The sequence below is a fragment of the Hippocampus guttulatus genome, chromosome 14, assembly GCF_054856545.1.
Source record: "Hippocampus guttulatus isolate MCC_2025c chromosome 14, RoL_Hgut_1.0, whole genome shotgun sequence".
NCBI classification, from domain to species: Eukaryota; Metazoa; Chordata; class Actinopteri; order Syngnathiformes; family Syngnathidae; genus Hippocampus; species Hippocampus guttulatus.
The window spans coordinates 4,748,330-4,770,834 of record NC_141274.1 but is presented as its reverse complement, the minus strand read 5'-3'; the positions used below and the strand labels follow the sequence as shown (position 1 = coordinate 4,770,834).

The following is a 22,505-nucleotide window of genomic DNA, read 5'->3' as shown; positions in this document are numbered from 1 at the left end:
ATTTGACAATAAAGATGACCTTGACTTTGACTTGATTTGGGCAAATTGCATTCTCCGGCTGGATTTTGATGTTGTGTGAAAATCATGCAGGAAGTTCACCATTTTAAGGTTATAATTGTGGATATCTGGCATATCCACAATTATTTCACAAATAATGAGAGGTTGGCGTGTGGGCGTTTGGAGGCTGTTTGCCACGTTGGCATGAATATTCATGAGGTTCATTTGAATACAACGCGAAAGCAGACGGCATATGTCGCAGAAGCTGATTGACGGAGACGAGAAACTCACTGCCTTTGCGTTGGCGGTACAGGAAGAAGGCGAGAGCCAGCAGCAGCGTGAGCAGAAGGATGGACGAGCCCACCGTGCCTCCGGCGATGATGCCCACTGGGACGATGTCTGAAAAGGGGCACGAGAAGCAGCGAAACAATGACAGCCTAGACTCGCGAAATATAGAAAATCAACAGGTTTTGCTCGGGGGATGTGGGGGGGACAACAACCCAATACGTTTTGCACCAAGGTCATATCATGGGTGAAATTGCAAAAAGATTTCAAATTGAATCAACGGCTGTTGCAGTAAGGTCAACCCAAAAACCAAAGTAGACATCCAATTGGTTTTTGCACTCGGGTGACACCATGGGTCAACCCACAAAGCTGATTTCGTAAATAGAAATCCAATTCAGTCTTTTGCAGTTTGGTAGTCAACACACGCACGTACGCACGCACACTAAATACAGTTTTGCACATTCATTCAAACTGTAATTTCAAGCCAACAAGTTTCCCACTAAGTTGATGCCACGGGTCAACCTCAACAAATCAACAAATGACATTTTTACACGGGTCGACCCAAAATTTGGAAATCCAATGGATTTTGCACACAGATGATACCATGAGTCACCCCAACTTAATTTACTTACATATATAAATCCAACAGATGTTGCACAAAGGTAATATCCCCCCACCCCCACTAAAGTGATACCATGACTCGACTCAAGGAGATTTAACAGTAGAAATTGAACAGGTTTGAACTAACAGGATAGCGCATAGCTTTATCCAGAGCTCCCATTATTTTGGATTTTATTTTGAATTATTGAGGGACTCACAAAATCATGCTACTGGCCCCATCGCTTAATTTGGGGCCCACATTCATTTGGGTTCATTTTGATGACGGAAGTGGACCTCTGCCAAATATTATCCCGAGTCAGGATTCGTCTGCACTAATGTCCTTTTGTTGTGTTTCTGTACCGGTTTCCTCCAGAGTGATGATCATGGTGCGGGGCCCGAAGGAGTTCCAGGCAGTGCAATTGTATGGCGAGTGGAAGTCGGATTCCATGACGTTGTTGATGGTGAGTGTGGAGAGCACGGCCCCGCCCTGCGACGGCGGCTTGCTTTGCTCTACTGTGTAGCGCTCCATCAACGTGCCTTTCTCCTTCTCCCACACGTTCTCCTTCCATGCCCACACCTACAACACGCATGTCGTGGAAGGTTTATGAGCCTTGTCAACTCGCCATTAGGGATGTGAAGGGGGGAAAAAAAAGCAGTGAGGTGCCATCCAAATTGACTACGACGTGATGGCCTGACTTGAAAAAAAAGTGTCGATCATTTGAGCGAGTTTTGGGAAATGAGCATTATACCTGGATCACATTGTCATTGAATAAAGTTGGATTATGATTGGATCACATTGCAGTGAATCGTATTGTATCACGACGTAATCTTTGTGAATCACATTGCGTCAGAATTATGTTCATCATATGGCATCACATCATAATTGGGAGTGAATTTTTAAGGCGTCAGATCGATATTGTAGTGAATCGGCTCATATTGATCAGGTCGTGATTGCATTGTATTGCTTTGCTTTCTAATTTCAGCTCGTCGGTTCGCCACTGCGTTATATCGCACCGTATCGTGAGGTGGCAAATCCATCCTTGGTGGAGTAACGACTGACATGTCATTGGCCCAATGTCAGATGTGAAAGCAGGCCTGCCATATTGATAGCAAAGTCCAGGAAAAGACCGGTCGCCCCCAAGCTTAAAATGCGTTGTAACTCGCCTTACTGAGACTGCAACGGTTAAAGTATAAGTGAAATGTGATTAGTCTCGCCTTACATTAGTGCTAGTCACTTCCACCGCATAAATTCCTGCAGATCTACCCTCTTTTATGGAGAAGAATATGCACACAGATGGATTTATTTAGGAATATCTGGCGGCAAATGCACGCACGCACGCACGCACACACACGCGCACACACACACGCACACACACGCGAACAAATTTTTTATAAGTCCATGTGTCTGTGCATTAAGCCACGACTATGATGTCGTATCACATTATACGCTCACAGCTCTCTGGCCGGGCTGGGGGTTCTGAAGCCTCCTAAAAGCTCTGATTTCTGTCATGTCGGCGCAGCAAAAATTGGATAATTGCCGCTGAGAGGTGCAGCTAAACACATTTTTTTTTTTTAAATAGGCGGGGAGGGTGAAAACGTTCCTGCATATGCGAGCTTTGAAATAATCCATCACTTTGTGCTAGAGTGTCATTCCATCAAGTGTGCTTTGAAGGAAAAAAAATAGGGTTAACAGGTTTCTGTTAACTCATGCTGAAGAAAAAAGAAGAAAACTCATGCTGCATCCAAGGGGTTGCGAATGCGACACTCAAGCCAAAGAAGGAAAAAAAACAAAAACGGTTGATGCACAATGAGTCCAGGCTGCGAGAGAAAAAAAAGAGGGTGTTCTTTTGCCAGTAATCTGTGTCAATTAGTCTTACTATGGTTAAAAAAGGCATAAATGAGAGACGGATGGACTCACGATCTTGTCTGGTGGGGGCGTGCTGGCGATATAGCACTTAATCTCGCCTCGCTCACCACGGACGGCGTACTGGACCGGATCGCTGGAGATTATGGGCGGGCCTGGCCGGGACAAGACACAACATAAGTGAACAGCAGATAGGTAGGGACAAAGGTTTAGGTGGCCTGATAGCTGGTCAAGATAAATACGTAGGCAAGTACGGGGTACCTCAAGTTACGAGTGACTTGGCTTTTATGATTTGTCGCTTGGCGTTTTTAAAAATTATTTTGATTAATTACTCATTGTGTGTTTAAAAAAAAAGCTCATAACTCTGGCTGACATGAAACACTTGATGTCTTAATACTAACACATGAGAAATGCCATAGACAGGCTAAAACAATAGCATCAATGTCTTTTTGAGTTGAAGCAACACAAGTAGACAGACAATATAACATTACTCACAGGCATACATTTGTTAGCCACTGGGGAAAAAAAAAATCGAATAAATATTACTCCATCTCTATGACATTGCCATCTGATGACCATGGAAGAAGAAGATGCTGGCTGGTCCAAACTGTTTAAATTGTTCCATTTTATTCAGTTCCATCATGACTGTCCATTTTTATAACATGCAGCATTTATTGGTATTTTTTTATTATGATTTTTTTTGGGGGGCGGGGTTTAATGACTATTCTATTCATTTCAACAGAAAAAGAAAAGTTGTGCTTTTGAGTTCAGCTTGAAATTTGTATTTATAGATAGTTAGGCAGATAAGAAGGTAGGTGGGTCGTAAGTCAGACTTGCTGATGAGTAAATAGGTAAGACATGAAGGCAGAAAGGTGGATGGAAAAGTAGGTAACAGTAAAACAAGAAAGTGAGTAGGCAGGCAGCTCGGAAGTCAAACAGTCTATTAAGTCAACGGGTAAGTTTGTCACGAGGAAAGGTGACTTGGTAGTAATACTACATGTGTTACATGGACTTGTTGATGGCGACTCACCATTGACTGTGAGCATCACTTCCGTCTCACCCACGCCGATGCGCGGCACGATGGCCTTGCACACGTACTGGCCGGCGTCTGACTGGCTCACCGACTTCAAGTACAGCTGGTTATTGTTACTAAGCACCTGCACACACATAGCCGTGGACACACAAACAAAAGACGTGCACAAGCGCAGACTCCAGTAAACAGCAGAATCTGCTTGAGAGGCGTCAAGCTGAGCCAGACAGGGCGAGTGAGAGCAGCATATTTAATTTATAAAACATGTTGATTTACTCAGCAGGCTCCATTAGCTTTTTTTCTCCTGGAGCTTTCTCTTAAACTGTTGGGCATGAATTAAAGATTTAAGACACGGAGAGTCTTTATACAAAGTGTCTACTTTACAACTAAGCAAACATTTATGAAGTCTGCCTTTTTTTTTTTTTTAACCCTACTCTTTGCACCAATCGAAGGCTTTCTGGAGAATTTCCCAGGAACATGGGGTTTCCCCTCTGTGCTGCTGTCCAGTTGCTTCCAATGTCCCCTTTTTTTTACAATGTACAGGTACAGGACAGTTTGGATTTAGAGTTGTGCGCCTAGTAGTACCACATTGTGCCGCACCGTGCCGAACAGCACTGAGCTCTACCGGGAGAGATGCAGCATAATCAAGAGAAAGAAGAAGAGGCAGAGACATTCTGCAAATAAATAAAATAGCTTGGTGGCTCAACAGGCTGGGTGACAGATAAATGGCCCGGCATGTAGTCAGAAGAGAGGTACTAAGCAGATATTTAGGTCGGTTAAACCTGAAATTTATGAATACGTTGGAAACTGCAAAAGTAGGGAGGCAAAAAAAAAAAAGAAAAGATCTTGCTTCTTCAGAAGGTGCTGATGAGCTGATCTTTTGAAACAAGTGTGTTTCAGCAGGGAGAGATGGAAAACAAGCAGGACATCGGAGCTTGAGGACCAACTTTGGACACCCTTGCGTTAGCTATTTTAACCCTTTCATTCACCCTGTAACCAGATGACATAATAAGGTGTCCACTGTTGTGACCGCTGTCCCCGAAAGGGTTAATTAACCTAAGTTTAGTGTGTTCTAGATGTTTTAAGTGGCCCGAATGCCTCATTGTTCTGATATTTTGTCTGTGAAAGCAACTTCTGAGGAAAAAAAGCCCAAAACAAAATTTTAATTACTTTTAGGAAAATGCAGTAATCAGATTACATTTGGTATACGGATTATTGTAGGGTACTTTGGGTTAAAGCTATTATGAAAATTTGTTTTTAAACCATTTAATCTTTTTTATTTTGTCATAAAAAGAAATGCATGTTGTACTCCCGGTCAAAAATGACCAAAAATAGTCAAATGTACCCGACTAGAAATAATAACCACTTATATTTCTATTACACCTTCTCTGTACAAAATAACACATTGAAGAAGCATAACATAGTCACAAATGTCACTTTTAATGGCACCAAAGTATGATGGGAAAGCCTCTTCCGATTACTGTTGCTGTCATACATTTTGTGTCAGTCCACAAAGGAGTGCACCAGAAGTGGTGTAAATAGAAAATAAGAGCCCTAACAGGAAATGCACTGTTCTAGCTGCACTGAATCTTGCTGTCTTAAGAGCGTTTGGTAAATCGTAAGTAGAAAATGTCTTCTCCCATGTTTGTATACTTTTGCCCATCAAATGCAATATGACTATCGTTGGAGGGAATGGTCATGTATTTTCGATTGATATACTAACAAAGGTCAACGTGCATACCTTCATTAACATGTGAACTAAAGCGGGCAATAATTTCTCACCATGTTGGAGCCCTTCTTAGTCCAGGTGAGGGTAAGCGGCGGGTTTCCAGACCACTTGCAGTTCAGGGTGACGTCAGAGTTCACGTCCACCGTGATGGGCCGCGGTTCAACCACCAGGATGGGTCCGACTGAGTCAAAGAGACAGAACAAGTCACGCCTGAAGGTAAACGGGCAGATTTTTTGGGCTGGCAGATGTGTAGGTGGTTAAGGCGTTGTTTCACGGAACAAACACGGATTCAAAGGATCCAAAAAACACGTCTTTGGTACTTACAATGTACGTCCACCAGTATGCTAACGTTGGTGCTGCCCACTGCGTTGAACACCTGACAGGACACGGGTTCGGTGAAGAAGGAGTGGTCGGCCGTGGTGGCAAATATGCTCTCTCTGGCGCCCTCCAGCAACACGCCGCCCTTCGCCCACCTAACGGAGACACGATAGATGTAATGTTTGATCAGTCCTCTATACCTGTGGTACAGCAGGGGCCCCATTCCAGCCAATCCGGACCTGTAGCCCATGATGGGCGGGTTGGCGGTGGCCTGGCAGGTGAAGGTGACCCTCTCGCCCTCCAGGACTGAGCGAGGCTCAATAGACAACGTCACCGTCGGCGGATCTGGAGAAAGCACCAATTATAGACAATATTTTGGAGCAGAAAAGATGTTTTTCGCAGATGATCAAGAAAATATGCCTGTGAGTATTAAATTATCGCCTATGTGTTGCTCCACCGTTTGTGTTCAAATACCCGACATGATGCTCTTGGTTAGTCCTTTTGTGACAATTTGCATGGTGTGTTAGCATGAAGCTAGCAGACTTTGGGAGGGCAAGTTATGTGAAAATTAAATACACAAATGTTTTATGCTTTGTTTGACGAACTTCAACCTGTTGTGGCAATAAACAACTCAAAGTCTCTTGTGAAGGATTGTTCATTAACTGCCAAATGGCTGCTTGTACCTCGAAAATGCATAAGTTGTTAAGACCTGGTATCTCAGGTCACCACCGTATTATGATGGATGTCATTGTTGGTTTAGTCAGAACCTACGGTGCACGTTGAGCATGACGTTGGCCCGCTTGCCCATGGGCACGGCCGGGTTGCTGGCCACGCAGGTGAAGTTGCTGTGGCTGTCGGTGTCCAGCGGCATGATGGGCAGGTAGCTCCTGGTGGTCACTCTCTTTCGGTCTGGCAGCACCTCCTGTCAGGACGGGAACATTTGCTTTTATTCATTTTGTTATTTGGGGTCTTATGTTCCGCATTAAAAAAAAAAAAAAAATACAAATAAAATAAAACAAATGAACGGAACAGTGTGTTATGCACGAGTGCCAGAAGATGTCAAAACGTCCACTGGATTGTGCGAGTCGGTGTTTGCTGCTGCGTGTGCACATGTGAGCCGGTGTGTTTGCGGCGAGGCTCTCGGGCATGATTTCACGTCTGGAGTTGAGTGCACGAGAGGGAGAGTGGCGAGAGCAAGTGTGTGTGTGTGTCTGTGTCTGTGTGGGTGGGTGCAGAGGTGGGAGAAAGAGGGCAAAGTGTTCAGTTCATGCAAATGATGACATTTAAAAGGTTAGCTGCATTCCCCTTGTTAAGTTGATTATGACAAGATGCATGTTACCAAAATGTGCACTGTATGTCATCTTGACTAAATTGTCTTTCGGGATTCTGAAAGCATGCGTTTGGTTTCTTGTAGACAACGCTGTCTTCGGTGACTATGAAAATGCTTTTGCTACAAACACATGGAACAAAATCACGCATGTGAAAGAAGCCTGAAGACCACAAAAAACAAAAGATAAATTTAAAAAAAAATGTACAGAAAGTGTCCGAAAACATTTTACGTTACAAAAACAAACAATGAATCATGTTACTACAAAATCAGTATTTTCTAATGACTGAACTGTCTTTGATGATTACATCACAAATAATAGAAAGACTTCAATGTGACCTTGAGTGAAGAACAACAAGGGCCTTAAAGATTATGAAACGAGCAAATATAACAAAAGGTTGCAAAACCAGGAATGTTAGGTTAAATGAAGAGTAAACTGTCTCTAGTGATTATCAGAACAAACAAATGCCTTTATCCATCCATCCATCCATTTTCCGAACCGCTTGATCCTCACTAGGGTCGCGGGGGGTGCTGGAGCCTATCCCAGCCATCTCCGGGCAGTAGGCGGGGGACACCCTGAATCAGTTGCCAGCCAATCGCAGGGCACACAGAGACGAACAACCATCCACGCCCACACTCACACCTAGGGACAATTTAGAGCGTCCAATCAGCCTGACATGCATGTTTTTGGAATGTGGGAGGAAACCGGAGCACCCGGAGAAAACCCACGCAGGCCCGGGGAGAACATGCAAACTCCACACAGGGAGGCCGGAGCTGGAATCGAACCCGGTACCTCTGCACTGTGAAGCCGACGTGCTAACCACTGGACTACCGGGCCGCCCCAAATGCCTTTAATGATTAGAAAAAAAACATGTTACAAACTACACATTCCGTCAATTGAAGTCGTCTTGAATTATTATGAAAAGATGTGACACAAGCATATTAGGTTGACTGAGCACTAAACAGTCTTAAGAGACCCGTAAAACACGTACGTCAGGTTGACTTTAAACTGCAAACACTACAGATGACTGACCGGATCCTGACAAAATGGCCACTGAACGTTAAACTTCCCCCCCCCCCCCCCCCATGTATGAAAGTGACCTCAAAACTTCTCGTGGAAACAGAGCGCCTTCGTTGTCCCTCAATGGTGTTTTTTTTTGATTAGCTTTGCTCCTTGTCGACTGTATAAGGTTTTGTTTCTACTTTTTGCACAGGACTCCTGAGCTGCTGTCTGCTTTGGGGTAGATACTCCCTAATTCCTCCTTTTCTGTGCCAGAGGCAAAGAGCATAAAAATGAGCCAACAAAGAAGATGAAGGAGCTTTGCTGAGAATTTAGAGTGAACTTGTTCTGCTTCTGTAGCGGAATTTGCGCCGTAACCCCTCTTTAATCCAACACTCGGCGTGTGAGATTAAGCGTGGATCTGCCGGAATCGTCTGTTTGTTCGTCTGTTTTTGTGCTACTTCCCATGGAAGGGTTGAGATTTTTTTTTTTGTCTGTCATTTTTTTAATCGCTTTTAACAAACAAAAAAAAGTGTCACTTGTAGGCAGTGTCTGGGACAGGAATGTCAATCCAGATCTGATTCACATTCGATCTAAATTGGGTGCATGTCTTGACTTTGACATATTATGATTGACACGTTCAGAAATTTGGATTGACATGGCCTTCAGCCAATGGGCGGTGGCACTAAACGAGTCAGCCAACGTCTGAAATCCAGTTATCATAAGTGGATATGTACAGTCACCAACATTGTAGCGATGATTAGCTTCCGTGGACTGCTTCGCCTAATAAGCCTTGGTGGAGGTCCTGTTGCACGTGTGTGTGTGTGTGTGTGTGTGTGTGATGACGTGTTTGTGTCACCGTGGACTGGTGGGCGCCCTCGGCGGGCAGCCCGTTCTTGAGCCACTGGATGTGTGCGGCCGGTTTGGCGCCGCGGGTGATGCAGGTGAGGTTGTGCGGCGTGCCCGCCATGAGCAGCAGCTCCGGGCTGGCCTCCATCACGGGGTCCTCGGGTGGGACTGGAGGACGGAGATACAAACAGACCGTTACTCACCCTTTTCTATTCATGCATGTGTGCGTAACCATGGACGTGTGCTTGTCCCATTTTTATATAAATATGCATAGCTTGCATTTATAACAAGATATTCCACAGCCAGATACAATATTGAATTTGTGGTGTCATTGCATATAAAACATGGGGTCAAATGATATAATTGGATCAAATGTGTCTTCGTGAACCAATCGTGACAACTTTTCCATGTTGTGATGTACTGAAAGTGGATTTTTTTTTCAATATCTCCATTACCACATAATTGCGAAACCTTGAGGGGTGGGGGGGTGGTGTGGTGCTGGCTGTGACTTACTGAGGACGTTGAGCTTGGCCCTCCGCGAGCGCAAGGCGGCCTCGGTGGCCTGGCACTCGTACAGCGAGTCGTCGGTTAGCTCGGCACGCGAGATCTCCAGGTTGTACTGGCCTGTGTCCAGAGCCCGCAGCACTCGGTACCGGGGCCATGCTGGAAAAAAGGAAACAGAAAAAATTGACAGCAGTGAAATGTGAACCAAGGTTACTTTTGAACCAAACTTGTCAAAAAATGGGTTTGAGATGATCACGAGGAGGCTTTTAGTAGCGTTTGAAGCCTACAAAACATCAAACATGCTCGCTAAAAAGATGATACTTTTATATTTAACCAGGTCAGGGATTTCCAAACTGTGTTATGTGCTCCCCAAAGGCAGCACCAGATTAAAGGTCTTGTCTAATGCTACAATGACAAATTCACAGTGAAACCGATTGGTGGGGCACATAGTTGCTTTCATTGTAACAGTCCCAGATCCATTTTTTAGGGTGTATGTGGGTAAGAAGCAATGGCAGATGGCTCAAAAACAAATAAACGGAAACTCAAAACAACATATTTTCCAGCTGCTAAAAATTAAAGCAGAAAGAATGGTTCACACTATCTCAATCCAACAAATGGCCAAACGTTTAGGCCATGCTCTGCCCACATTAGACAATGGCAAAAAAAAAAAAAAAAAAAAGCTCTGTGATTTAATCAACCATCTCTCTATTATAGCTGCTCATGACTGGGGCTCATTTCGGAAGAATTCCTTCATCAGAGTTCGGCAGAATAATTTTACAGGGCGTGAGACTGATTCTAAAATGGTGACTTCAAACCAAAATATGACTTTCTATTCAATTTGGCAAAGGATCTTTCAGACTTTTTTTTGTGTGTCCTGTTATGACAGACGTATTAGTGAAATTTATATTACTGTATATGAAAGACATTATAATGTATCGTATAAGATACCAGTTCCATCACAATACTGTATCGATATTTTATCCAATAATTCTGCAGTATTTTTCAGTGTTACAGACATTATCATGACATTCAAAAATATGTATCATATGTGAAAATATTGGACGGCTCGGTGTTCAAGCGGTTAGCGCGTCGACCTCACAGTGCAGAGGTCATGGGTTCGATCCCAGCTCTGGCCTTCCTGTGTGGAGTTTGCACGAGTTCCCCGTGCCTGCGTGGGTTTTCTCCGGGTACTCCGGCTTCCTCTCACATTCCAATAACATGCATTAGGCGTGGATGGTTGTTCGTCTCCGTGTGCCCTGCGATTGGCTGGCAACCGGTTCAGGGTGTCCCCCCCACCTACTGCACGAAGACAGCTCGGATAGGCTCCAGCATGCCCCCGCGACCCTTGTGAGGATCAAGCGGTTGAGAAAATGGATGGATGAATGGATGGATGATAAAATATTGATATTTTGTTGTAGAGAAACCCAAGAATATGATGGCGTGATATTTTGCCACAAATTTGTATTTATCTATATTCCTACCTACCTACCTAAACGATGAGCTCAGAGAGAAGATGAAACATAATTATGAACCCCACCTGCATCGCCGTTTTCCCATTTTTATGAGGAGGCTGGAATGGATGAATGGGATTTCCATTCATTTCAATGGGAAAAGATCATTTGACTTTTCACACGAGCAAGGTGTTTTTTCCAACCCCTGCATTCGTTCACCTTTGAGCGACGATCACAGAATGACTGCATCAAATTTGCAGCGGCTATACTTTTAGTGTCTTTCTAGTGGCGAAGACGACAAAGAAGGGGAGGACGACACTTTGTCACAGCGCGTTCCATTTAAAGAAGACGAATGGCGGCCGGATGGCGGCGGATGCGAGGGGGGGGGGGGAAGAGGACGACGTGTTGATCAAATGCAGACGCTTCCCTGGCTGGTGGAGAAGACGGCTGCAAGGACAAAGAGCGTAAAAAAAAAAAAAAAAAAAAGAGAGGAGGAGAAGGCGGAGGAAGGGGCTGAGGCAGTCACATAAAGCCAGCGATGATGGAGGGAGTGCGTCTGCGTGTGAATTAAATCGAGTTGAGCACAAAATTCACATCACGTAATGTCAGAGTGTGTGTGTGTGTAAAAATGTTATTGTCAGCTGTCCAGCAGGTGACATAGATTTTCAACTTTTTTTTTTTTTTTAGATCGACCCTGCTATATTGAACTATTTAACCCTTTCAACAACAGTGGATACTAGAGTGGACAGCTTATGTCATCAGGCTACAGGGTGCATGAAAGGGTTAATGATGATATTAACAACAGATATCATTTAACATTAAAAATTTAATATTTAACATTTAAACGATTATTGGACAGAAATGCTTTAATGTTAATAATTATATTACATTTGAGATTTTCCATCTTTTATATTCAATCATACAACACACTAAATACTTTTCATGATCATTCAATTTAATGTTATATTCATTAATAAATACACATTTACATTTAAACTTGTTCAGGGTCAATTAGAATTATATTTTAAGATTTTTTTTGAAAAATGTGATTCATTTGAGCATTTTTTAAAAATTGTGCTTTATTCATTCATTCATTTTCCGAACCGCTTGATCCTCACAAGGGTCGCGAGGGGTGCTGGAACCTATCCCAGCTGTCTTCGGGCAGTACGCGGGGGACACCCTGAACCGGTTGCCAGCCAATCGCAGAGATATTGTGCTTTAATATTATTCCATTTTCCATCATTGAAATAGTTACAATACAATACAATGCTTATATGTATATATATTTAGATATTTATATAATATTGAAATTGTATTTTGTTTTTGTTACTCATCTAAAACTTTTTCACTTTTTTATTCTTTTTACTGATATTCAAATATTTTGTTTAAACTGTGATTTTTAAAAATATATATATTTTTCATGCACATTCCAATTATTATATTTAACCTTGTCCAAGTCTTCTAAATTGGCATTTTATGTCAAATGCCATTTTATTGCACACCGTTAAACTACTCTTGTATTAGAATCCAAACAATAATATTGATTGCATCTCATCTTTGATGATTCTTTAAAAATCGTCGTCGTGATTCACTTTCCTGATACCAATTGGCTGGTGCAAGTCACGTGATTCTCCTGCCACTTTGTGAGTTAGCCTTCCATTTTGAAGGCCTCACAGTTAAAACTATCCAGTGCGGCTGGCTCGTCGGCCAATAAAAGGCGAAACGCTTTGCACAAACGCTGTGAGGTTCGTTCTCTTCCGCCACAATTAATAAACAGCAGACATTTTGTCCGCGGGAGACGCTAAAGTGATTATAAAGCCGCCATTAAGCCACGGCACTTGACATTTAATAACTTTTTATTGAGATTCTGGCGGCGACCGCAGATGCTGCCGCGCTCGCCTCGGACAGTAAAAAGCCGCAAAGACAGAGAGCAAGTATGAGAGAGCGTCCATTCTTCAAGTGTGGCGGCGACGTTAATCGCCGCTCGTAAAGACAACGAAAAAACCTCCGCCAAGGCGAAGCGATGTAAAGTCGGAACGCTGGTCATTTTCCTTTTAGTTTGGAGGCTAGTGGCGGCGACAGCATGAGGGAAATGGAGCGGGAAGCAGGCGAGTATGGGGAAGATGGCCAAACTGCAAATAATTAAACGTAAATTCGCAATAATAATAATAATAATGTTTTGTTTTTTTTTAGAAAATGGCTCATTTGTTTTTTGACAGAATTCATTGGGCTGATTGGACCTTGTCAAATAATGAAAAATAAATAAAATAGCAAAAACCGGTCAGACTCACCAAGCAAACACTCACACATGTGCACTGACCAATAATATAGATTTGTGAAAAAATATATACAATGTCCGAAACTGTGACATGAGGTTTTGGTCCAGCGTCAGCGATATACACACACCAACTTGATGAAGAACTGAAATCAAGAGGCCAGTAAAAACTGTTCGTTTAAATATACCGTATTTTCACGACCATTCGACGCACCGTATGGTTGGGCGCAGTCTCATTAATGGGTGCTATTTCTGTATTTTACACATAGACAAAACGCACTGTATTATTGGGCGCAATTTTAAAGTGGTAAAACATACGCCAGCTTAAACATACGGCATGCATGCGCGCACGCTAAAAACACGTTAGCTTGTAGCATACGGTAGCATGCCAAGACATACAGATACAAGCTAAAAACACGTTTTTAAAAAGGCAACGGAAAACGGAGTTCCGTTGTATTTTATTTAGCCATCGTACAAGGTACTCACGTTTTTCGATCAATCATCACCCAGAAATCCATCAAAGTCCTCATCCTCTGTATCAGAATTGAACAATTGTGCAAGTACCGGTAATCCATCAAAAACGCCGTGTTCCCTCTCGTTGTCAGTCACTCTCATTGCCATGTGGCTCCACAGAAATGATGCCGGCTTTGCCAAAAACTCGAACAACAGTGCAAGCAGACACGTTCGTCCAAGCAGCCACAATCCATTCGCAAATTGTGGCGTAACTCGCCCGGCGCTGCCTCTCACTCTTTGTAAAGTTGTGTTTGCCATCGATCATCCATTGTTCCCATGCCGTTCGCAACTTTACTTTGAACGCCCGGTTGATGCCGATGTCCAGCGGTTGGAGTTCTTTAGTCAAGCCTCCGGGAATAACGGCAAGCTCAGAGTTCATTTGCTTGACTTGGTTTTTCACCGCTGCTGTGAGATGAGCACGCATGTCAAAAGCATAACCGATGGCTTGAAGTTTGAACTGAGCTTCGTAGGCGTGTCTCTTTGTAGAATTTATTTTCGGGGGTTCTTAGAAACCAAAACCGAAGTTGTTTTGCAACAATGCACATAGCCACACTCTATACAGGTGTTGGTACCTGCTTGTGGCGTCCACTTACACGCCCACTTACACGCCCACCCTTCACTCATTGGCGGACTTCTTCCCCGCATGCCTGTCACTCACGTCTGCCTTTTCGCTCTCTTTCTCTCCATATATGTATATATACACGCCCACCCTTCACTGATTGGCCGACTTCTTTGCCGCATGCCTGTCCACAGTCACTTCCGCCTTTTCTCTATATAAACAGCGTGTCGGCTGTCAGTCAGGTTTTGGAACTCAGCGCATAGACAAGACGCTCCGCATCATAAGGCGTCCTGTCCATTTTGGAGAAAATTTTAGACTTTTAATGGCGCCTTATAGTCGTGAAAATACGGTAGTTGCATTTTCAAAGGGGGACTGGTAACAAAAAGCGCTTGCAATACCTCGGGGTTTACAAACGCGAAATCAATTTGCAATTTTGCTCTTTTAGTCGGTGCACATCATTTTCTTTGACAGGCCAATGTGGCGAGCCGGATGAGTCCCATGGGCCACAGGAGAGACACATCTGTGCATTAAGGAAAAAAATATATGTTAAAATTGTGATCGCTAACAATAATAATAATGTGTTTTATTTATTCATAACTTTTCAATTGCAATTTAATTCTTATCAGTAGAAATCATTCATTTCATTCTATTTATAATATTTTGACAAAAATATAAAAGTGAAAATATTTTCTTGATACCATTTTTACTACTGAAATTTGTTATAATTGCTGCTAACATTTTATTATATTTATTTACATTTTATTACGTGAATGTTAGTATGATAATATTTATATTTCTACTTCATATTGACAAGATGTTTTAAATCAATTATCATAATAAGTTACAGTTGCAAAAATAGTATTTGAACCTCACTTTTGAAGACTTTACATCGATTTTTAAAACTATTCTTGTTATTGTCATGTTTATCGATTATTGTCGTTTTACTTTATTGTCATTTGATCCTTTTTACTCCAAAAATCTCATAAAAAAAAGAAATAGCCGAATACAATTAATTAAGACTCCTTGTTTTAAGAGAGTGGCTGCCTTTCCAGCAGCTCCTATATTTTGTTGTTCTACTTCTTCCGTTCATAACTTTGCTGCTGTGAATTGGGAATTTCTCCATTGCGAGACTAATAAAGGTTTTCTTATCTTGTCTTGTGGTTCCCTTAAAAATCAAAACTTTTATGACGCAATAAACCCCTGACCTCGGAGGCCCTCCCCGACGCCGAGCGCCAGGCCATCTTTGGTCCACTGGACGATGCCGCTGTAGTTGAAGACCACGCAGGAGAGGACCACTCGCTCACCCAGCACCACAGATTGGTCGGCCGGCTCCTGGGAAAAGCGAACGCACCGCGCTGCAAAAACAAACAGACACAATGGCGTCTTGTGAGTCCAAGTGCCCTCAATCAAGTTTGGATTTGATACATGTGAAGTACATAACACCAGAATAACTGATTGAACCCAAGAGTCGATTTTCTTGCTTCTTTGTAGCGTAGCGATAGCACAAGAGCTTGTATCCAATCAGATTTGTTTCCAGGTAGGAAAACCGACCCATTGAGATCAATTACATTTGGAAATAGAAGCACGAAACATCACAGAACTGTCTCGAATGAGATCGCTTGCATTCTGTTTTTCATTGCCCTTTTTAACAGCATAGATGAGAGCACTCAACACTTATTTTCAATGACAAGACGCTAAACACAGGAGCAACATTAGTCACACCATTTGGAATGTAATAATTAATCACTAATTTTACACTCACACCTGTGCAATGCTGTACGATTTTGATCCTCTCAGATGACAATTTCTGCTGTGCTCTTGCTAACTGGCTAAAGCTAACAACATAAGCTCAGCCTATTACTTTAGTTTGTGGCATATATACTCTTTGAAACAAGACTCATTTGCATTCCTGTCATCCGTTTGTTGTTTCTTCTCAACTTTTCAAGGTCTCTCGGCAGATTTCACTGGTACTTGAGTGTTTATATATATGTGAGAATGCAGGCGGGGTTTTTTTGTGTGTGTTGTGAGAACATCACTGCAGAGCTGCTCTTTTTTTTTCTCCAACCCCGATCACACAGTACAAAGGATTCTGCTTACACGCTCGCATTTCCCCCAGCAAAATAAGCCTTTTGGCTACCGCAGCGGCGCGCTAAAAACGCGCGGCGTGAAAAGACGACAAGTGTAGTGCGCGCGCACACACACACACACACGCGCGCGCACACACACACACACACACACACACACACACACACGGTGTCAGGTGTGGAGGCGACAGTTTGCAGTTGTTTGCATCATCAGGTGATGTTTCATATTCTCAAAGCAAGTCTTGCAAGCTAATTAAGAGAAGGTTCTTTATATACACACACACTCACACTTCCCAAACACCCCCCCCACACACACACACACAAACACTTCCCCATACACACTGCACTCACTCATCCGCCGCAAACACACGCACACACTCCTAGCTACACACACACACACACACACTACGCCATACACCCATCCTCCCCCCCCCCCCACACACACACACACGCATTCATTCCCCTACACACTCACGTCCATGTGCACATTACCCAAATGCCGACCTGCATTCCCAGACATTCACTCTCACACACACACACACGCACGCACGCACGCACACGCACACGCACACGCACACGCACACAAAGCTGTAAGTAATTCGCAGTACAAAGCGAGCCACAAAGTGATTCCACGGCGGCACACAAAAGTTTGGGTGTTTGTCTTCCCAAGGGCTCTTCTGTTCTCGGATCCCACTTTAAAACAATCCCATTAGTTAATGAAGGCGACGGCAGCAGCTAATGAGGTGAGCGGCGGCGGCGGCCCCGCAGCGGCGAGGTGCAAACAAGGGAGTGATGGCGGAAAACCGTCGAGGCGGGATTGCGCAACCGTACGACTTGGATGTTTGATGCCTTTTGCTTTTGTGGACTCCGTCAAATGCGGTAGGAATTGGATAAAAGCTCGAGGAGCTTCCGAAGAAACTCTTCAAGGGAACAAAATTAGCTTAATAGTTTTGTTTCAAGCCAAACTTTCAGACTTCCTGTGTGTTTTCGGGTATTGATTTTTGGGACTTGTTTTGCTCCAACCGCACACACTGATGAAAAAAAATTAAACTTTGTTGCACATCTGTCTTATATGAGAAATGATCATTTGGTAGCAATCATGCAAAATCTCTAGGAAGTTTGCGGTTGTAGGACCACCAAAATATCCTAAAATACGCTTAAAATGGCATCTAAAAACAAAATGGCAGACTTCCTGTGGCTTTTTGGACACAGCTAGTTTAGATTTTTTTGTGGGTCTCTTGGGATAGATATGTCTATAGAATTTAATGCTGTTAACTGTTGGATGCAGAGCTTTAGAAAGACCCCTGGAAATGACAAACATGATCTTAAAATGTCCAATTGGAGCAAAAATTGCAGATTTCCTGTGTCTTTTCTGATATTTGTTCTTGCAATTTTTTTGTTGTTGTGGTTTTACTCATGATAGACATCCTTATCAAACGATATGTTGTTAAGTGACGCTCGTTTCAAGTATGACTTTAGAAGGACCAATGGAAATGAGCAAAATGACCTGAAAATGGCCCCTTTGAGCCAAACTGACTTTCTATATTTTTACGGCCAAAGCTTCTTGTGCTTTTTTGTGGGTCTACTCAAAATAAATGTACCGACCAAATTCTCATATTCTTGTATGAAACAAGGTCTTGAGAACAGCCTTAGATAGACTCCTGGAAATGGCCATTAATGACTAAAATGGCTGACTTGCAACATGCTTGGTTGACTCCCTTTGTCTTTTCTGGTATGGCTTCTTGAGACTTTTTTGTGGGCCTCCTCCCAAATTTCATGTTGCTAGGTGAAACTGGCTTTGAGTCATGGCTTTATGGAAATTAATCATTATAACGCAATACTATTAAAGACAAAGACTTAGAATTTATGCAAATATTCAAGGTTGAACCATCACGTCATTTTTAGATCATTTATGGATATTACAGGGCCGGGGAAATGTGTGTGTGCGCGCGCGTTTGTGAGTGTGTGCATGCGTGGGTGCGTGCGTGTGTCCTGTCAGCCTGCAGCGGCGGCGGTTCAGATTGTAGATGGGAGAATTGTACTGACAGAGAACAGAGATGTAATTAACCCTACGGGATACACCACCGCCCTCCTTGTCCTCCCTCCCGCAACACACACACACACACACACGCACACACACACGCACACGCACACACACACGCACACGCACTCGTCGGCATTCTCCACCATCAGCATTCCCTGGTGATTTCCCCTCCCGTGTGCTTTACTCTCTCTTATTTACAACATCCTTCCTCATTTCTGCTTGCCTCCTCTCGCGCTCTAACAACCAAGGTATCGGAATGCTCCAAATTAGGATGCTTCGGCCTTGGCCGAGGTCTGCTACAGCACTGTCCTAGTACTTGCCGAGTTAAAAGAATTGCTGCAAGAACACTGCGCGCATTTCCACAAAGGATTGTAATGCGCGAGTCATTTCCGAAGTGGGTGTGAGAACAATAAAGTAGAATGTGTAATAAATAACTAAGGCTGGTGCAGTATTTAAGCAGTACCAAGCCTTGTTGCTTAAACTGAAGACGCCCTCTCAGATGAGAGGCAAAACGTTTTCGAAGACACAGCAGTCCAGTTACCATCGATTCAATGCCCTGAGAAAGAAATCACAGCACCTCAAAGTAAAGAACTGTTGACTCATGTTATGTTGTTCATCGCCAAAGCATACTGTGCTGTTATTGAGTCTTTTATTTTTTCATTTGCACATGTTACAATGATGGTCTTTTTTTTTGTAATCATTTTTCGGTGTTGTTATTGGAGACACGCTTAACGGTGCGGCTCATTGACATGAGCGAGACGACTCGTTGCTGTGTTCTGTGTGTGTACACACGTGATTTTATCTTTGGAATCGCCAAACAGGAGTGACGTTTAGAACACAAGGCTGAGTTTAATGGCTGACACGCAAAGATCAGCCAGAATCTAAATCAGCTGGCACTCATAAACTAGCTGAGTGCCAGCTGCTGATATCTCTCTCTCTCTCTCTCTCTCTCTCATTTTAATGGCTAGCATGGAAACAGTTAATATCCAAACGGCAGGCAACAAAAGTGTGCAACATATGAAGATCTGAGCAACCAAGTGCAATCCATTTTAAAATTACGCATCAACATTTAAGGAAGTTTACATGCCACTGTCATGGGTTTGTGGCAACCCCTGACTAAAAAAAAGAGGTCAATCAAACATCAGCATTTCAGGGGGTAACAAACAAAAGCAGTGGGTATTTGTCCAGTGAGTGTGGTTGGGCGTGCGATCACAAAAGTGAGCTTCGTGAGTCACGTTTGTCGGGTCTCGCATGAGAGTGGCGCTGACTCATCGGCTGGAGCCTGGTCGCTGTTGAGACCAACACTCACAAGTGAGGGAGGAAACGCATCAGGATGCTTCAAACAGGAACCGGGTCAGCTAGCTGAGAGTGGCGAACACCGTGTTTACCATCATGTGGAGGAACACAGGCAGACTGCTTTGGGACAGTTTTTTATTTTTGGGGGGGGGGGGGGGGGTTAATAATGTTGGTAGGCGGAGACTGTGTTCATTGAAATGTGACGGATGAAAAGTCCGTGCGGTATCGGTACTCTGTTTCGATGCGTAGTCAAGAGTGAATACTCGGACTGGTATCGGTGTGAAAACTGATTTTGAAGTATATAAGATGGAGGGGAGGGCTTCGTGGCAACTTCAAATTCATCGTCCGATGCCATTCAACCGTCCAAAACATTCTATCCGGATGTCACAGCAAGAACACTATTGATTTCTTTGAATGACCCATTTCAGAAAGCATTGCCCTCGAGACCTACTGATTTTCCTACATAACCATACATACAGCACAAACATACATACAACACGCTCATGTAGGTACTAGACGTGCCGCACACATGCTACACAGACACAACCGACGCAGTCCACAGACAAATGTACACACACACAGACATGCACACACACTTAAATCCCACGGATGTGCATACAGACTGGCTCTTTGTTGATTTCCCGGTGTCCCCTGGCCACCGCTTTCATTTTCCTTCGAGCGGCGCGGCGCAGCAGCGTGACGCCAATCGCCGAGGAGACGGTGGGCAAACTGAGCGCTGAGTGCAAATCACACGCGCTCACAACAAAAACCTCAACCAGGGGCATTTAACAAACACAGACACATAGAAACATCAATCAACTTCCCTCGGCACAATAAACACAAGCACACGCACGAGGCCTTCATTGCACAACACAAGCAACCAATCATGAGCCAGCAAGCTTTGTGGCTCACACAAGTAAACTGTGGCGTGTAGTATTCCAAAGCCCCCCCCCACACACACACACACACACACCCTGCAGCCTTGTGTGTAATTGACTTGCGCTTTCTTATATTTCATCTAATCTTTTATTTCACTTTTATTTCTTTGTACGACGGCTTCAATTATTCATCATCTCTCTCTCTCTCTCTTTCCCGTCCGAGTTCTTTCCATCTGGTGGCGCTGATGTTTAATTCACCTCTTCTTCTTCCTCTTCTTCTCCTTCATCTGCTACTGCTGCTGGCTCTTAATTGCTTTTTAAGAGCGCTAAGTGCGCACACGTGTATGCACGTGCACACACTCACATGCACGCCCCCAACCCCCAACCTTGCCTCTCCTTTGTCGTTAGAGCACGCTGTACACGTCTGATAGCGTTAGCATCACCCAATGAGCACAAAGCCCGTGTGTGTGTGTGTGTGTGTGGGTGGTTGTCTTTTTGGCGCATGAGCAGTTGGTCGATAAAAAACGAGACCTAGCGTAGAGTTGTGTGTGTGCACCGACGTGCGCGCATCTGTCGCAGATTTTTAGTGGACATTTTTGTGTCAAACCCAGACATAATTCCAGGTTTCCTAATAAAGCTATGTGCTCATTCACAGTCGTTTAAAAGTCCATAAAACAATGCTATGCTACTATTAACCAAAAAGCTAATGCTATGATATGAATGCTGGCTAGATTCGAGAGCTATGCTAATGCTCAGGATAAAGCCTACTTGCTTTGGCAATGTTTGGACTACAATGGCTATGTTTTGGATTATTTATTTCCTCATTCAAACAAATAAAGTAAAAAAAAAAAAATACTCTGGATAAAGCCGTTATGTTGAACAGTGGAAATGATCCGCAACACACAAAATATCCATGGCATGCCGAGCCACAAAGTACAAACGAATTTAATCATCATTAAATTGATTGCTCCTCTTGCCAACTCTTATGATAAAACCGACATGTTGCACAGTATAAATAAGATAAGATAAGATATCCTTTATTTGTCCCACATTGGGGAAATTTACAGCCTCCATCCAAATCATCCACAAAGTCAACAAATTTCCACAACGTACTCTGTCTCAAATTGGCACATCCAATGTACATGTCATAATGTCATCACTGCCCGACAGAAATAAACAGAACAGATAGAAATAATCCATAGAGTAAAAAAATATGGCAAGTCTGTCCCTTGCCAGTTCTTGATAAAAACCACCACAGACGACTCAATCACAACTGAGTTTCTGCAATGTACTCACATAAATTAATGTAATGACACCTATCGCCAGTTAATCATGATTTCAGTGCCACCTCTTGCACAAAACAAAACACAGCCACTCAAAATAATCCACAAAGGCAAAAAAAGGCCACAGCATGCTCAGTAACGTGCACAGGCAACATATATGTTTCACAGCCAGTTCGATGGCTTGTCTTGCCATTTATTTCTAACCACCATCCAGTAACATAGAAATAACACATTGACAGGAAATAAACAACAAAGTCAAAAAAGTACACAGCACAATTTGCCAGGTTCAGAGAACATGATACGTGTCATTGATCCCCTTGCCAGACGTTCATGATAACACCGTCATGCGCAGTGAGAATAAACAAAATAATGAGGAAAAAAAAGACACAGAACGACTAGAATTAATCCACAAAGTCAAACAAGTCCACTGCAGATTCGAATCACATTGCCCCCCCCCCCCCATTATACTTGTCATGTAGTCTATGTGATAGCCCCTCTTGTTATTCACAAAACAAATACACACAGTAACTCGGAACCATCCACAAAGTAAAAAAAAACTCCGCGCCATGCTCGGCTCCCATACACGACACAACGTCATTACTACAGCGCTACTCAAACT

The 22,505-nt window shown here is 43.3% G+C and overlaps 1 protein-coding gene across 2 annotated transcripts in view; it reads right to left on the bottom strand.

Moving 5' to 3' along the window:
• Positions 1-22,505, bottom strand: part of kirrel1b (kirre like nephrin family adhesion molecule 1b) — a 52,492-nt gene that overhangs the window by 4,450 nt on the left and 25,537 nt on the right. For both annotated transcript variants that reach the window (XM_086129413.1, XM_086129414.1), the window contains exons 2-12: positions 15,507-15,656; positions 9,513-9,662; positions 9,010-9,167; positions 6,595-6,745; positions 6,063-6,168; positions 5,830-5,978; positions 5,559-5,686; positions 3,777-3,903; positions 2,801-2,901; positions 1,243-1,459; positions 289-396 (exon numbers count right to left, since the gene is read on the bottom strand). In XM_086129413.1, coding sequence (XP_085985539.1) covers positions 289-396; positions 1,243-1,459; positions 2,801-2,901; positions 3,777-3,903; positions 5,559-5,686; positions 5,830-5,978; positions 6,063-6,168; positions 6,595-6,745; positions 9,010-9,167; positions 9,513-9,662; positions 15,507-15,656 — 1,545 coding nt within the window. The remainder of the gene's footprint in view (positions 1-288; positions 397-1,242; positions 1,460-2,800; positions 2,902-3,776; positions 3,904-5,558; positions 5,687-5,829; positions 5,979-6,062; positions 6,169-6,594; positions 6,746-9,009; positions 9,168-9,512; positions 9,663-15,506; positions 15,657-22,505) is intronic.